Source organism: Nannobrachium achirus, assembly GCF_963921795.1.
Source record: "Nannobrachium achirus genome assembly, chromosome: 5".
Taxonomy (NCBI): Eukaryota; Metazoa; Chordata; class Actinopteri; order Myctophiformes; family Myctophidae; genus Nannobrachium; species Nannobrachium achirus.
In genome coordinates this window covers 68,657,514-68,676,343 of record NC_137814.1, presented here as the reverse complement: position 1 = coordinate 68,676,343, position 18,830 = coordinate 68,657,514, and the positions used below count along the sequence as shown (strand labels likewise).

Below are 18,830 nucleotides of genomic sequence, written 5' to 3'. Positions count from 1 at the left end.
TTACATAGGCCAGATGTAGACCAGATGTAGGTCAGATGTAGGCCAGGCTTCACAGCCCGGACAAAGCCAGATGTTGGAGCGCAGCTCAAAAATAGATCCCAAGTTAAGTTGTTATGATGAGAGATCAGCTCTAGTTCAGTCATTCACACCACAACACATGCTGTAATCAAGTTAAGTTGTTATGATGAGAGATCAGCTCTAGTTCAGTCATTCACACCACAACACATGCTGTAATCAAGTTAAGTTGTTATGATGAGAGATCAGCTCTAGTTCAGTCATTCACATCACAGCACATGCTGTAATCAAGTTAAGTTGTTATGATGAGAGATCAGCTCTAGTTCAGTCATTCACATCACAACACATGCTGTAACTGCACAGACTGCTACTGCTCTGCTTGTCACACATAAAGATAAACTGATGCTTTCAATCATCCTATTAAATGATTGTCCCTACTAATTAACAATACTAATATGGACTAATGACTTGTGGTCAGTAGGAAGGCCTGTTATCTGTTCACTTTCTATGAATCAATAACAGTTCTACATTCATTGATCTTGTTGAGGTGGATTCATGTCTATTCTGTATTAACAGGTTGGTAGGAACTTATCTTTCACTACATTACCCACAATGCCTTGCATTGACCTTGTCTCACCTTTTGTCTGAGCAGCTCCACAGTAGATGAGGAGATACAGCCCTGTGTGGAGAGAGAGAGAGAGAGAGAGAGAGAGAGAGAGAGAGAGAGAGAGAGAGAGAGAGAGAGAGAGAGAGAGAGAGAGAGAGAGAGAGAGAGACACACACACACACACACACACACACACATACACACACACACACACACACACACACACACACACACACACACACACACACACACACACACACACACACAGAAGACAAAAGGTTAATGCAATAACAATACACAGTAAAAACATCATTATGACAGTATTTAGATATTGTATTTAATTTGTATGTTCAATATTGTTTTCTACTATTATTATTATACTTCTTTGGCAATATTGTAATTGTTACATTCATGCCAATAAAGCTATTTTAATTGAATTGTTTGTGTGCAAGGCAAGGTAAAAACTACAATAAAATCCTCCATTGGCTCTGAATGAGACAACAGGGAAGTAATCCTGACAAATTATACACCGTCAAACATGAATTAATGTCCTGCTTCGTCATTCTGTCATATAGACAAGAGGCAAAAATAGCCGATCTACAAGTAGATTGCCTATTTTTGACACTTTTGATTACATAAGACTGACAAATTATACACCGTCAAACATGAAAATATTCTTGTTTGACTGGCGGGCTAGAGGGCCAAAAGGAATGGGTTATAATATGCACCCTTTCTGTAAGTCACTGTCCATGCAAAGGAATTACCCACAGTTCATAGCATTAGCAGGGGAATCCTCAAAGCACAGCTGATGTTAAGTCAGTGAGGGTGAAGGGAGGACATTGGAACTGGGCCAGAAACACTTAAGGGCCCTATTATGATCCAGGTCTTATGCCTTATGCCTTAACTTCTTTACCTTTTTTTCACTATTTTGAAAAACATTTTTAAATACTTCAAATGCTGATCTTACATCTGCACGTTGTGAACTTGCAGATCAGCTATTTGAAATATTTAAAAAACAAAAACAAAATAGTAAAAAAAGGCAAAGAAGTTAAGGCATAAGTCATAAGACCTGGATCATAATAGGGCCATAGAGTATTACTCAACTATAACAGCTCTGTCAAGTTTGCACCTGGCTTTTTATTTAAATACAAATATGAACGCATTTAAAAGCACAAAGCTTAGTATGGTCTGCTGGGTGTTGTTATGTGAACCACAATGGAAACATGCTTCGTCTTTTTCTACGCAAAAGGAAAAAGAAAAAAAGAAAAGAAAAGATGTCTATGAAGTCACGTGAGCTGACATGAGCACACCAAGCACTGAAAACCCCCATAGGATTGCACAACAATGGAGTGTGTGTGTGTGTGTGTGTGTGTGTGTGTGTGTGTGTGTGTGTGTGTGTGTGTGTGTGTGTGTGTGTGTGTGTGTGTGTGTGTGTGTGTCAGTGAGAGAGAGAGAAACACTGTCTTTCTCTTTTTTCTAGCTCTTTTCTTCTCTCTACCTCTCGGCTTTTTACTTTTAAGCCTGAAGCTGCAAATAAACAAGTAAATAAAATAAAATAAAATAAAATAAAATAAAATAAAATAAAATAAAATAAAGTTTCTACCTCGTACCACGACTCAGCAAAAATACACCCATCCAGGGGTCATCAATATGTCCGTACACAGACAGATGTGACAAAACCTTGGTCTTGTCTGTGGCATTATTAGTATTACTGAATGTCAAGTCTGCAGGCTTTCTTCAGAATATGTGAAGTGGTTTACTACCACACTATGACACATTAGGAGTCCACTAGTACTGAAATGTTTTACTTGCAAGGACCACCACAACTCAAGTGCACAAATGGAACCAAACGGACCCATAACTAAGGGTCCATTTGGTTCCATTTGAACTCTCTCAGAGTTACAGACCTGTAGTGGTCATTCAGGGATATCTCTTTATGTGTTTCTGGTCATATTATTGTCCTCTCATGTTGTAATGTCGGTGGTAAGAATGGTATTTTGACCAAAATGTCCTCCACAAGCCAGCATGGAGACGAGCCCTGAGCCTGTCTTATGAGCATCAGCAAAAAGACACAAAGAGGATGTGAATCTATTATGAACATTGAACATGTTTTGACCAAATGTAGGAAACAAAACATTAAGGGACCCATAAAGTGTTTGGGAACCAGCGCTGTATAGCAAATGACAGCAGGAGCTTCTTTGAACATACTTTGAAGCAGTAATTCTCAGTAATTTGAACAATTTTCATAAATTAACGTCCTACTTCGTCATTCTATGTCACACAAAAGAGGCAAAAATAGCCGATCTACAAGTGAGTGACACACTTGTAGATTTTTTAATTTTTAAGTGAGTGACACATTTTAATTCAAAAGTGACTATTTTTTTGGGTCACATGCAGTGACCAATATCACCCTCTCTGCCCAGCTTCCCTCCTCTGAACACGGGTCAACATGTGTTCACATACTGACTGTACACTCCAGACTCCACAAAGCCAGCTGCACCACGGAGGATTCAAACCCACAACCTCCGTGGTGGTGGACAGGGACTTTACCACTGTGCCACCCGGGCAGTCCTTGAGCAACCCCAAGATGATTTGGCCACGGACCCCGATCTCAAAATATTTAGTTCCAGGGACCCCCAGAAGCAAAATTTGAGTTAGAAATGTTCGCTTAAAAAATACATATATTCAAAGATTTTCACACATTTTCACAACTTTTCAAAAAATAGCAGATCTACAAGCTTGCAGCGCGGCACTCGGTGCCGCGCTGTGAGCTTGTATATCTGCTATTTTTCAATAGATAAAGTTATTAGGGCCCCTCCACCTTGGGCCCCAGTAACTCAGTCCCACTTTCCTACCCCTTGTGACGCCCCTGCCTCCACTCCTCCAACACTAACCTTCTCCTCATCCCCGACACCAACCTCCGCACCATGGGAGACCAGGCCTTCAGTTTTACAGCTCTGTGGAATGCCCTCCCCGTACACTTGAGAGCACCACTGTCCACTGATGTTTTTAAAAACTGTCTAAAAACCTACGTCTTTAACAAAGCGTTTTCTTAATCATTTTTGGGCCTTGTCCTTTTATTGTTCTTGCCCTTTGTTGTTTAGTTTTAGTCTTGACCCGTTTTAGTATAACAAATTGATTGTCTGCCTATTGCTGTTTTTATGCCTTGTTTTTAAATAAAATGTATTTGTCACTCATGTGCAGAAGTACAAGCAGTTAAATGTTGGTGTGTGATGTTCCACACACTGTAACAATATAACAACATATACTGGATATAAGAGATACAGAATAAAGAAGACATGTAAAACGTTTTGGAGTAATGAAGTTTAAGAAAGCACTAATAAGGGTAAAAATAATAATAATAATAAAATACTCACATATGACGGTTGAAGTAACCTTCATCGTGCCAAGCTGACAGACTGAAACTCACTGAGTGAAAGACGTTGTTTGACACCTAGACCCTCTGCTTCTGGTTGTAGAGAGACCACTTCCTTATAGTCACACACACACACACACACACACACACACACACACACACACACACACACACACACACACACACACACACACACACACACACACACACACACACACACACACACACAGGTTTGCATTTGCTACTTTGTGGGGACATTACTCATAGTCTACTATCTTTATGGGGACATTCCATTCATTTTAACCCTAACCCTAAACCCTAACCCTAACCCTAACCCTTAACCTAACCCCTAAAGACCTTATGGGGACGTATTAATAAGTACCCACAAGGTAGTGTGCAAGGATTGTACTTTCTTTGTGGGGACTAGAGGTCCCCTCAAAGTAGTATTTCCCTGTCCCACACACGTACACACACACACTACACACACACACCACACACACACCACACACACACCACACACACACCACACCACAACACACACACACACACACACGCACGCACACACACACACATCACACACACACACACACACAACACACACGCACACACACACACACACACACACGACACACACACACACACACACACACACGCACACACACACACACGCACACACGCACACACACACGCACACACACACGGCAGAGGAAACCATGCGCAGCACCAACCTGCTCATCAGGAGCAGTTAGGGGTTCATTGTCTTGCTCAAGGACACTTCAACTCTAACCCAGGGGGAGCTGGGGATCAAACCGGCAACCGTTCTTTCTTGTTATGTGTTGTTTATGTGGAACATGCAGTGATGGAAAAAGTAACATTATTTTTTATTGTTTTTTTTACTTAAGTCAAAGTATCAATACTGCAATGTAGAAAAGGCCCTCAGCTGTGAACTAAATATGATCTGCACCTGGCTCAATGACAATAAATTGTCAATAGCCTACAATATAGGTATAAAACTGAATCCATCCTCTTCGGGTCTATTCATAAACTCAGCGGGGTCGATAACTTCACAATCAAAGTAGGTGATACTGTGATAACAAGAAAAAACGAAATCTCCTACCTGGGTTGTATCTTAGAGGCAAACCTTTCCAATGAAAAAAATGAAATCAATAAAGTCAACCAGCTCTCTTTCTGGCAGAGAGTCGCCCCGCTGGTCAATAGCAAACATAGAAGACTCTAGGTCTAGGAGGTGCACTTATTGGGCCCCTCCTTGACTATGGAGTCCAGTCCACGTATGGTATGGTATCGCGATGCCCCAATTGCCTTCAAGTCAAAGCTCCAAACAGCCTTAAACAAACTGATTAGGGTCCTGCTTGACCTTCCTTCTCAGGCCCACCTTACCACTTATCACCATATAAGCGTGGGGTGGCATCTTGCTATGGGCCTGGTGTACAAGATACACTACACCTCCCATGTACCTGACAAACTACTTCCTAAAGGTCAAGGATGTCCACAACTACAACACCAGAGGCAGCTCCACTAATCATGTTCAACCCAGATTTTACTCAAATTCTTCTGCTATACCAAACATGTGGAACGCCCAACCGCAAGGCCTAAAGGAGTGTAAATCCCTAACCTCCTTCAAAATCGTCGAAAAGTCACCTTCAGACGATTGCTACTCCAAACCTAGTCTTGGAAAACCAGACTTTTATTTTGTCGATAGGAAGAAAAAATACTCCAAACCTATAATAGACTAAGCCCATCTTTATACCTCCCCTTTTCCACTGTACATTTTAAATTAATCTTTTTTATAACTGCTTTTTCCCCCCTTCCTTGTTATTGATATCCTATGCATGGTACTGTATTCTATCCGTCTGTCTTTCAATGTTATAAGAGATACATAAAGAGTTCCTGGCTGTGTAAATAAGCCGTAAAGCTTACTAGTATCCCCTTTCAGCTGACCGTGTACCAGTGAACTGTACTGTCATGAAACTGTACTTTGTCCTATGCAACCTTCTAATACAGCTTCTAATAAATCAATATGTTATTATTTCCCAGGCCCCGCCCACCTACTGCCATGTTATCATCAATTTAAAATCTACATTTAGAATCAATTATTGGTAAATGTGATGAACTTACTTAGTGTGTTGCTCACAGAGCACTGACACAACACAACACTAGGAGATTATCAGAACAACAGCGACCTCTTCTGGGACATAATGTAATAGGTCATTATTAGTAGCTCACCCCAACAATAAATAACTTTTTCTTTCTCCCATGAAGACTTGAATTCACAGATGTGTTTTTGTTTCTATCGCATTCCTAAACCAATGATTTTTGTGTCTCCATAAAAATAAAATAAAAACACTGCTGATCATCAAATTATTGCCTTAGGAAGGAATGCAACAAAAACTAAAGAATATCCATTAATTCACGTTTCCATGGGGAGAGTAATTGATAGGAAAGAAAAGTAGTTCTGAGGGAGAACTATCCCTGAAAACATGACTGACAGTCTAGGTCTGCTTCAAACTGGTTTAACGGTCCCACGATATTTCCCCTTACTCAAATATATAAGTTCAAGCTCAAGTTTGAGTTTTATGATGTTGAAAACATCATTGCATAAGTAATTATGATGTTTCTTACAATTCAAGAGGACCACTCTATATAAAAAGAAGAAAAAAATATATATATAATAAAAACAAATAATCAAACATCAAAACACAACAATAACAAAGTTTCTATCCCTTCGGGTAAAGCTGTGCTCTTGGGAGGGACGACATGTTGTCTTTGTTTGCGGGAGTGTGACTCACAAGTTGTGTGAGAGTGACTGGTCTTTCTCTCAGTAGTCTTGGGATGAATTCTCACTGAGCCTCTCTTCTTTGCTTACGGAGGCATTAAAGCAAATATAAAATAATCACCCCCGGGCCACGGATGTTTCAATGCTGTACGGCCCAGCAGACGTAACCGCATCTTCTGTATTGTTTAATAAAAGGCATGTTAATCTGATCTGCGGCAATTGTCTCCGCTTTTTTTCCTATGCGACCCTATCGGTTGGTGAGTGTACTGCACTCTAATGATACATTACAACTTCTACAATAAAATGGCGGATGATCAGATTAAAATGCATTTTACTAAACAATACGGGAAGATACAGATAATTCTGGGGGGCGTACAATATTGTAACATCTTTGCCCCAGCGGTAAGCACTTAATATTCAAAATATGATCATTTATGTAGACGGGAGGAGCAAATATAAAGGAAGCGCTAATAGAAGTGTAAGCAGACCCATGATGTTAAATATGAAACCGAAAGTAGCGTCTGTACGTAACGGTACCGCCCTTACTTACAGTAAACTATTTGGATAAAATAATTCCCTTCTCAGGACGACAAAGGATCAGGACATCATGGCGATCTGGTGGTTTTCCTTCCAAGTCAGTGTCAGAGCTGTGAACTCATGGATGATTTATCTCCACATGTTGCTGTTATGGAGCAGCTGTTGCTACACATCTGTCACAGGTACGTTTAGTAGAATAAAACGTATAAAAGTTATAACTGACTTTATAGGGAGGAAGGGAAAGGATGGAGCGAGTTGTTGTTGATGCAGGCCTACTGGGAGGGAACTGAACATAGGCTGTTTTAATTTGTTTAGTTTTGACTTGTTTTCATAAATAATAGGCTAATGATAATAATAGCCTAATTTGTCAAATATTCAAAACTTTCCGTGATTCTGCCAACAATCATAATTATGCCTATAAAGAGAGACATGATTCTCTCTCAATTTGTATTAGCTGCTATGTGGACATTTTAAGACAAATTAAGTGGTGCTTTGGTGGTCGCTGGTCGCACTTTAACCACAGCAGTCTGGCGACACAGTCTCCTGACTACTGCGGTCACGCTATCTACACTTCAGGAAAAGCTGGTCGCGCTATCCTCACTTCAAAATATGGTGCGCTTCTACACGGCTGTTTACGGTTTGACAAGGGGATGGTGCGTTCAAGGCGAGCTGGTAAATTAGAATTTCTAGACTTTCGAGACCAAGGGTGTATAAAATATGGAACTACATACTATTCAATCAACAGATGCTTTAAATTAGACCCCCCCCCCCCCACGTAGTGATGTCAGTAGCTCATATACTGAATGAATATGATGCATAGTAGTGATGTCTGTAGCTCATACTGAATGAATATGATGTATAGAATAGTGATGTCTGTAGCTCATACACTGAATGAATATGATGTATAGAGTAGTGATGTCTGTAGCTCATATACTGAATGAATATGATGTATAGAGTAGTGATGTCTGTAGCTCATATACTGAATGAATATGATGTATAGAGTAGTGATGTCTGTAGCTCATACACTGAATGAATATGATGTATAGAGTAGTGATGTCTGTAGCTCATATACTGAATGAATATGATGTATAGAGTAGTGATGTCTGTAGCTCATACACTGAATGAATATGATGCATAGAGTAGTGATGTCTGTAGCTCATATACTGAATGAATATGATGCATAGAGTAGTGATGTCTGTAGCTCATATACTGAATGAATATGATGCATAGAGTAGTGATGTCTGTAGCTCATATACTGAATGAATATGATGGCATAGAGTAGTGATGTCTGTAGCTCATATACTGAGCTCATATACTGAATGAATATGATGTATAGTGATGTCTGTAGCTCATATACTGAATGAATATGATGTATAGTGATGTCTGTAGCTCATATACTGAATGAATATGATGTATATAGTAGTGATTTCTGTAGCTCATATACTGAATGAATATGATGTATATAGTAGTGATGTCTGTAGCTCATATACTGAATGAATATGATGTATAGAGTAGTGATGTCTGTAGCTCATATACTGAATGAATATGATGTATAGAGTAGTGATGTCTGTAGCTCATATACTGAATGAATATGATGTATAGTGATGTCTGTAGCTCATATACTGAATGAATATGATGTATAGAGTAGTGATGTCTGTAGCTCAAATACTGAATGAATATGATGTAGTGATGTCTGTAGCTCATATACTGAATGAATATGATGTATAGTGATGTCTGTAGCTCATATACTGAATGAATATAATGTATAGAGTACTGATGTCTGTAGCTCATATACTGAATGAATATGATGTATAGTGATGTCTGTAGCTCATATACTGAATGAATATGATGTATAGTGATGTCTGTAGCTCATATATCTTGAGTGGGACTTGGAATCACAATGTCTGGCTTTTGTGCCGGCCTTCGCAGCTCCACTCGCATCCGACCGAGGGGCCTCCGCCTCGGACTCCAGAGTGGCAGACCCTTCACCCGGGGACCACCTACAGGGACCCCATGCGATATACCAGCGCCCCTGGGGATATAGAGACTGAGAACCGGGTGGCGAGGGGCCGACGCCGCTCCTTCTCGCATCCGACCGAGGGGCCTCGGCCGAGGGACCAACCGGGGACCCCCTGGAGCTCCGGGGACCCCCTCGCGCCGCTCCGATTTTTGGACCTCCAATGTTAACTACGATCGGACAATTTTTTTTTGAGAAATTCGGGACTTTGACTTCGTAGACCCCCTCCAGGGGACCCATGGAACCCAGGAAAATTGACAGCGCCCCTGGCACTGCAGCGCACAAAAATCGACAAATATTACCATAATCCATTCGCTATACAGCAAATAGTATAAAATCAGATAAAAATTAGGAAGGTTTGTTACCATAAAACAACTATATCACCTTGTTCATGATGTACCTAAGTACCTCTAAAAATATTCCCAACCTGTTTTACAGTGACAATAATTTTTAATAAATTCGACAAATAATACCATCCATTCGCTATACAGCAAATAGTATAAAATCAGATAAAAATTAAGAAGTTTGTTACCATAAAACAACTATGTCACCTTGTTCATGATGTACCTAAGTACCTCTAAAAATATTCCCAACCTGTTTTACAGTGCCAATAATTTATAATAAATTCGACAAATATTACCATAATCCATTAGCTATACAGCAAATAGTATAAAATCAGATAAAAATTAGGAAGGTTTGTTACCATAAAACAACTATATCACCTTGTTCATGATGTACCTAAGTAACTCTAAAAATATTCCCAACCTGTTTTACAGTGCCAATAATTTATAATAAATTCGACAAATAATACCATCCATTCGCTATACAGCAAATAGTATAAAATCAGATAAAAATTAGGAAGGTTTGTTACCATAAAACAACTATATCACCTTGTTCATGATGTACCTAAGTAACTCTAAAAATATTCCCAACCTGTTTTACAGTGACAATAATTTATAATAAATTCGACAAATATTACCATAATCCATTCGCTATACAGCAAATAGTATAAAATCAGATAAAATTTAAGAAGGTTTGTTACCATAAAACAACTATATCACCTTGTTCATGATGTACCTAAGTACCTCTAAAAATATTCCCAACCTGTTTTACAGTGCCAATAATTTATAATAAATTCGACAAATATTACCATAATCCATTCGCTATACAGCAAATAGTATAAAATCAGATAAAAATTAAGAAGTTTGTTACCATAAAACAACTTTGTCACCTTGTTCATGATGTACCTAAGTACCTCTAAAAATATTCCCAACCTGTTTTACAGTGCCAATAATTTATAATAAATTCGACAAATATTACCATAATCCATTCGCTATACAGCAAATAGTATAAAATCAGATAAAAATTAAGAAGGTTTGTTACCATAAAACAACTATATCACCTTGTTCATGATGTACCTAAGTACCTCTAAAAATATTCCCAACCTGTTTTACAGTGCCAATAATTTATAATAAATTCGACAAATATTACCATAATCCATTCGCTATACAGCAAATAGTATAAAATCAGATAAAAATTAAGAAGTTTGTTACCATAAAACAACTATGTCACCTTGTTCATGATGTACCTAAGTACCTCTAAAAATATTCCCAACCTGTTTTACAGTGCCAATAATTTATAATAAATTCGACAAATAATACCATCCATTCGCTATACAGCAAATAGTATAAAATCAGATAAAAATTAAGAAGTTTGTTACCATAAAACAACTTTGTCACCTTGTTCATGATGTACCTAAGTACCTCTAAAAATATTCCCAACCTGTTTTACAGTGACAATAATTTATAATAAATTCGACAAATATTACCATAATCCATTAGCTATACAGCAAATAGTATAAAATCAGATAAAAATTAGGAAGGTTTGTTACCATAAAACAACTATATCACCTTGTTCATGATGTACCTAAGTAACTCTAAAAATATTCCCAACCTGTTTTACAGTGCCAATAATTTATAATAAATTCGACAAATAATACCATCCATTCGCTATACAGCAAATAGTATAAAATCAGATAAAAATTAGGAAGGTTTGTTACCATAAAACAACTATATCACCTTGTTCATGATGTACCTAAGTAACTCTAAAAATATTCCCAACCTGTTTTACAGTGACAATAATTTATAATAAATTCGACAAATATTACCATAATCCATTCGCTATACAGCAAATAGTATAAAATCAGATAAAATTTAAGAAGGTTTGTTACCATAAAACAACTATATCACCTTGTTCATGATGTACCTAAGTACCTCTAAAAATATTCCCAACCTGTTTTACAGTGCCAATAATTTATAATAAATTCGACAAATATTACCATAATCCATTCGCTATACAGCAAATAGTATAAAATCAGATAAAAATTAAGAAGTTTGTTACCATAAAACAACTTTGTCACCTTGTTCATGATGTACCTAAGTACCTCTAAAAATATTCCCAACCTGTTTTACAGTGCCAATAATTTATAATAAATTCGACAAATATTACCATAATCCATTCGCTATACAGCAAATAGTATAAAATCAGATAAAAATTAAGAAGGTTTGTTACCATAAAACAACTATATCACCTTGTTCATGATGTACCTAAGTACCTCTAAAAATATTCCCAACCTGTTTTACAGTGCCAATAATTTATAATAAATTCGACAAATATTACCATAATCCATTCGCTATACAGCAAATAGTATAAAATCAGATAAAAATTAAGAAGTTTGTTACCATAAAACAACTATGTCACCTTGTTCATGATGTACCTAAGTACCTCTAAAAATATTCCCAACCTGTTTTACAGTGACAATAATTTATAATAACTTCGACAAATAATACCATCCATTCGCTATACAGCAAATAGTATAAAATCAGATAAAAATTAAGAAGTTTGTTACCATAAAACAACTATATCACCTTGTTCATGATGTACCTAAGTACCTCTAAAAATATTCCCAACCTGTTTTACAGTGACAATAATTTATAATAAATTCGACAAATATTACCATAATCCATTCGCTATACAGCAAATAGTATAAAATCAGATAAAAATTAAGAAGTTTGTTACCATGAAACAACTATATCACCTTGATCATGATGTACCTAAGTACCTCTAAAAATATTCCCAACCTGTTTTACAGTGACAATAATTTATAATAAATTCGACAAATATTACCATAATCCATTCGCTATACAGCAAATAGTATAAAATCAGATAAAAATTAAGAAGTTTGTTACCATAAAACAACTTTGTCACCTTGTTCATGATGTACCTGAGTACCTCTAAAAATATTCCCAACCTGTTTTACAGTGACAATAATTTATAATAAATTCGACAAATATTACCATAATCCATTCGCTATACAGCAAATAGTATAAAATCAGATAAAAATTAGGAAGGTTTGTTACCATAAAACAACTATATCACCTTGTTCATGATGTACCTAAGTACCTCTAAAAATATTCCCAACCTGTTTTACAGTGACAATAATTTATAATAAATTCGACAAATAATACCATCCATTCGCTATACAGCAAATAGTATAAAATCAGATAAAAATTAAGAAGTTTGTTACCATAAAACAACTATGTCACCTTGTTCATGATGTACCTAAGTACCTCTAAAAATATTCCCAACCTGTTTTACAGTGCCAATAATTTATAATAAATTCGACAAATAATACCATCCATTCGCTATACAGCAAATAGTATAAAATCAGATAAAAATTAAGAAGTTTGTTACCATAAAACAACTATGTCACCTTGTTCATGATGTACCTAAGTACCTCTAAAAATATTCCCAACCTGTTTTACAGTGCCAATAATTTATAATAAATTCGACAAATATTACCATAATCCATTAGCTATACAGCAAATAGTATAAAATCAGATACAAATTAAGAAGTTTGTTACCACAACTTTGTCACCTTGTTCATGATGTACCTACAGTGGTTGTACCTTGAAAGTGCTGGTCGTGGCACCTATGTGGTACCACCATGGCAGCCAAATCAGTTGAGGCACCACGTTGTTACATGCCACAACCACTAGGTGGGGTAAGAGAGCAACTAATGCCCAGACAAAGGCATATGAGACAGGTTTGTTGCTTAACTGGGTAGTTTATTTAATTTTCAAGAATGAGAAGATTTTGAGCTTTCAGTCAACAGAAATGACTTGTTGGCAATTGTATTAAATCCAGGGGAAAGGGTGAATTTAAATGCAGAGTTCTAATGAACTGAAAAAGCAATTATTGCTATATTAACAACTGTTTATCATATTTAACAACATTAGACAAATGAACTATTCTAATTTCAAAGTCTCCAGGCCAGGAAAAATAAAGGATAAATAAAATAATTCAATAAAATCCTCCAGTCAACCATTCGAAGTTGATTATCACCTTTAGGCATTTTATATATCCCTATGTAATTGTGAGTATTTTCTTTTTTAAAGATTGCTACTTTAAAAAACAACTATGTTTCTTACACTAAACAATGTTAGACGACAAAACAAACACCAAAGATTTGAAATCTATCACAAACAATGCCATTTCAGTGGACTAAGCAGGAATCGAACCCCTGTCCTTTGGCTTACAAACCTGTCTTTCAGTCCCCTAGACCACACTGGACCTAATGCAGAAGTGTGTCGTACTGGCTAGAGTCTAGTTAGCCTGCTACAGTGACAGCCTGAATAGTTGAGAAACAGATGTAGAGTTCTTAATGATAGTTTTTTAAATGATTGAAGACTTTATTAGAAGTTTGCATAGGAAAAGGTACAGTTTCATGAGGGTACAGTTCACTGGTACAATGTCTACTAAAAGGAGATCCATGAAAAGACTAAGCTTATTTCCACAGGAAACCATTAAAGTATCTCATACAAATAGTTTTAAAAATCAAATGGTGTTTATGTGATAAATGGAGGCTATATTGTTGCTACATTTCTGCCAATCATAAAAGAAGGGGGGAAAACCCCAGCTCTTTGCAGAAAATAGCCGATCTACAAGCTCACAACGGCTGCCGAGGGGGAGGGGTGATGGGGAGTCTGATAGACAGATCTCAGACTTCTGACTGCCCCCGGCCATGAGTTAAACAAGGATCTCAATGTAAAACAGCATTGGGCTTTCCTGAGCTTTTACCAGTGAACTGTATTAACTGTCATGAAAGTCTACCTTTTCCTATGCAAACTTCTAACCAGTTTAAATATAGGCCTGTCTTTAAAGTGGCAATCTTCAGTCTCCATAAAATGCAGGTTTACAAAAAGTGATTATAACTTATAAATGTTGAGATTTTATTGTATTGATTTTTTCCCCTGTACGGTGTTCCTTGAGTACTGGGGGCTGAAGAGTTTGTTTCTTTATAAAAAACGGTTTATTACAATAAACAATGTTATTTAAACAAAGCAAACACAAAAGATATTGGATAGTGTTAGCACCCCAAGCCAGAATGGAACCTCAAACTCCCACTTACAAGCCCTCCTCAGAGTCCTGTAGACATTCGTACCCAGGCAGTTGTAGTTGAGTGGTTAGTGTGCCTGCCTGGCAGTCCAGAGCTCTCCAGAGTAATTAATACAGTATCTGGCTTAAAGTCCTGTTCGCAATTTGGTGTTAGGGGAGTTTCTCACCTGAATTGAGTCAGTGGGTCCCTAGACATGAAAAATCACAGAGGTGCTCGTCCGCCATAGTGCCAGGAATGGCGCAATGGCCAAATCAAATATGGCTGCCATCGGCTATGATGAAAATCCAACTTTTCTGTTTCTGGGTGTATATGCACATGTAATACCTCTATTTGGACTAATTGTGGTGTGGGGAATTCATTTCTGATATTTTTTGACCATTTTGGGCGATTTGGACCTCAAAAGGTCATGGTCAAGGTCATTTTGCTATTCCGAAGACCGTGGGCCATAACTTGGCCATTGTTAGGAGTAAAAACAGGTGCAGTAGGTCTAAATCAACTAATGCTGACATGTATAATTCATTTCTGACATTGTTTTGACCATTAAGGATCATCTTGTCTTTGAAATATCAATGTCAATGCCATTTTTCAAAAACGATTTTGTTCATTACTTGCACTTTTATAGTATTTTGTGTAAGTTTGTTACTATTTTATAGTAAGTTTGTTTTGTTTATAACAAAAGACATACTAGTGGGAAATACAACAAGTAAACATCCACATTTAACTTTAAAGGGGGGTTTTAAATGGGTGTTTAAATGAGCAAATAAGACTATTTACGAATAAAAGTGACAAATAAAATCACACAACAAAAGCACACACAAAATTAAATAACAATTTCCAAAGTGCACCATATTGGGATTGTGTGCATCCAAGTTAGTATGATGTGTTTTTACAGGATGTATTCAGCAAGGCAGCCATATCCTCGAGAGTCGAAGTGTTCCTTGCATCCATCCATGTTCCATTGGTTCTAGTCTTTCCTCAGGTTCCTTGGCTGTTGCAAGCAGGTGGCAAGACATGCACTAGAAAGGTGCCTTGTTGGTCTCAGGCAGCAGTTGTACTTCTCTGCTACCAATGCTGTCTTGTTCTGTCAAGGTCTTTGCCTCTCCAAAGTTTGTTAGATATTGTATTCGGTCAGAAGCCATAGCTGCATGCTTAGTCCCCACCTGGCCCATGCAGTCATCTCCAGTTTCCAAGGCATATGTCCCCTGATCACTGTCTTGGCTAGTGGTGCTCCAAGATGAGAGACTGCTTGATGCTGTAGAAGCATGTGCCGCTGCACACCTAGTGCCATACTGCTACCAGATCTACTTAATCCCCAGTGCTTGGAAGTATCACTACGACAACTCTCTGGGGTCCACTCATAATCCTGGCGACCCATTATTCCCTCCATTAGGTTAGGGTTATGGGTAGGTTTAGTTATAATAGGGCCAGTTGACTCCACATGTACCAGCAGCTTGGTGACAGCCTCCTCAATCTAGTTCAATCTTTGGGATCTCTTCACCTCCAGCCCCTTTTGCAGGGAGCCACTCATCATCATCAGAGATAACAGAGTCGATAGATGCACCCATCCCTCATCAACTTTACACATTCTGGGTGTCTGAGGTGAACAAACAGCTCTCCAGCTGTGTGTTCGGAATATGGTGGCCATTCAAGCTTGTGGCAATGTAGGTAGAACGGCTGCCTTGGAATCTGAAGGTTCCAGGGTCGATTTATGTCTCCTCCTGCTTATTTGTCGAAGTGTGCTTAAGCAAGACACTGAACCCCTAACTGCTCCCGATGAGCACCTTGCATGGTTTCTTGGTGTGAATGTATGTGTGAATGTGTGTGTTAATGGGTGAATGTGAAATACATTGTACAGCGCTTTGGAGAAGAGCGCTATACTGTAAATGCAGTCCATTTACCATTATCAGCTCTGTTGTCTCTGTTGATGATGTCGCTAGTGGAGAAGAGATCCCAGACATCTTGAATAGGATTAAGGAGGCTGACACCTGGTGCATGTACAGCCTCCATTATAACTAAGCCTATCCCTAACCTTCACTAACCTAATGGTCAGAATAATGGGATGTCGGAACTATGAGCGGACCCCAGAGAGTTGTTGTCTCCTTCTAATTACTGCTATACTACACACCATATTTCCAAGCACTGGGGATGAAGGAGATCTGGCAGCAGTATGGCACTGGTGAGACTCACTTGCACTGCATCAAGCAGTCTCATCTTGGAGCACCACTAGCCAAGACAGTGATCAAGGCACATATGCCTTGGAGACAGGACTGACTGCATGGGCCAGGTGAGGATTAAACATGTAGTTATGGCTTCTGACCGAGTACAATGTCTAACAAACTTTGGAGAGGCAAAGACCTTGACAGAACAAGACACAGTATTGGTAGCAGAGAAGTACAACTGCTGAAACCAACAAGGCACCTTTCTAGCGCATTTCTTGCCACCTGCTTGAACAGCCAAGGAACCTGAGGAAAGACTAGAACCAATGGAACATGGAACAGGGCATGACATAAAGGCTTGTCCTGTTGTCCGGGACAAGTGCCCATACTATGGAGTGGAGGGAGCAGGGGGGGTCATTAGCCGTCCTTTTGTTATTATTTCAATGTATGAAATTTTTATCCGGACAAGTGACTTTTGTCTCCGGACAAGTGAATGGGAAATATACTTGTCCAAAGGACAACTGCCTCAAAAAGTCAATGTCAAGCTCTGATGGATGGAAGGAGCACTTTGACTTTAGTACACTCCTGCCATGTCTGAAGCAAGACACTCGACACTGATGGAGTTCTGTGCATCATATTTTGCCATGGAACAATGCCAAATCAATCCTGTAAAAACACCTCATACTAACTTGCATGCACACAATCCCAATATGGTGCACTTTGAGGGAAATTGTTATTTAATTGTGTGTGTGATTTTGTTGTGTAATTTTATTTGTCACTTTTATTCGTAAATAGTCTTATTTGCTCATTTAAACACCCATTTTAAACCCCAATTTAAAGTTAAATGTGGATGCTTACTTGTTGTATTTCTCACTAGTATGTCTTTTGTTATAAACAAAACAAACTTACTATAAAATAGTAACAAACTTACACAAAATATTATTAAAGTGCAAGTAATGAACAAAATCGTTTTTGAAAAATGGCATTGACATTGATATTTCAAAGACAAGATGATCCTTAATGGTCAAAACAATGTCAGAAATGAATTATACATGTCAGCATTAGTTGATTTAGACCTACTGCACCTGTTTTTACTCCTAACAATGGCCAAGTTATGGCCCACGGTCTTCGGAATAGCAAAATGACCTTGACCATGACCTTTTGAGGTCCAAATCGCCCAAAATGGTCAAAACAATATCAGAAATGAATTCCCCACACCACAATTAGTCCAAATAGAGGTATTACATGTGCATATACACCCAGAAACAGAAAAGTTGGATTTTCATCATAGCCGATGGCAGCCATATTTGATTTGGCCATTGCGCCATTCCTGGCACTATGGCGGACGAGCACCTCTGTGATTTTTAATGTCTAGGGACCCACTGACTCAGTTCAGGTGAGAAACTCCCCTAACACCAAATTGCGAACAGGACTTTAAGCCAGATACTGGATTAAATCGCAGGTACGATTCCTGCTCAAGTCACATGTTTGCTGAAGTGTCCCTGAGCAAGACTTTTAAGACCCCCAATAAAGAAACAATCTGTATATAGAAACAATACTAATTCTTTATTTTTGTTTAAACTGTGTCTGTTTTGCAATCATCATAGGGATATACAAAGTAGCCATAAACTGATTACTAACTTCTAATTGTTGAATGTAAGATTTTATTGTTGTTGTTTTTTTCCTGTCCTGGGGACAGACCTGATTTTCATTACACCTTGGCACCAAGGTACATAATACATTATTATTATTATAATGTTTTATTTATTTATTGGAGAAATAATGCAAAGTTCTTCGAATGACCACAACTCCCCCAAGTCCCAACCTAGCCTGGGGCCAGCCTAGATACGAATGCATCTAGCTAACTAAC

The 18,830-nt window shown here is 38.1% G+C and overlaps 1 protein-coding gene and 1 pseudogene across 2 annotated transcripts in view; both read right to left on the bottom strand.

Annotated features, from left to right (window-relative positions):
• Positions 1-3,551, bottom strand: part of LOC308286125 (uncharacterized protein) — a gene marked incomplete at both ends in the record, with an annotated part of 18,824 nt that extends 15,273 nt beyond the window's left edge. Inside the window, 2 exons of the mRNA XM_080727081.1 lie at positions 3,033-3,055; positions 3,517-3,551. Of these exons, the coding sequence (XP_080583207.1) occupies positions 3,033-3,055; positions 3,517-3,551 (58 nt within the window). The remainder of the gene's footprint in view (positions 1-3,032; positions 3,056-3,516) is intronic.
• Positions 1-18,830, bottom strand: part of LOC308284505 (CYFIP-related Rac1 interactor B-like) — a 218,603-nt pseudogene that overhangs the window by 125,921 nt on the left and 73,852 nt on the right. The gene's annotated exons all lie outside the window — the stretch shown is intronic.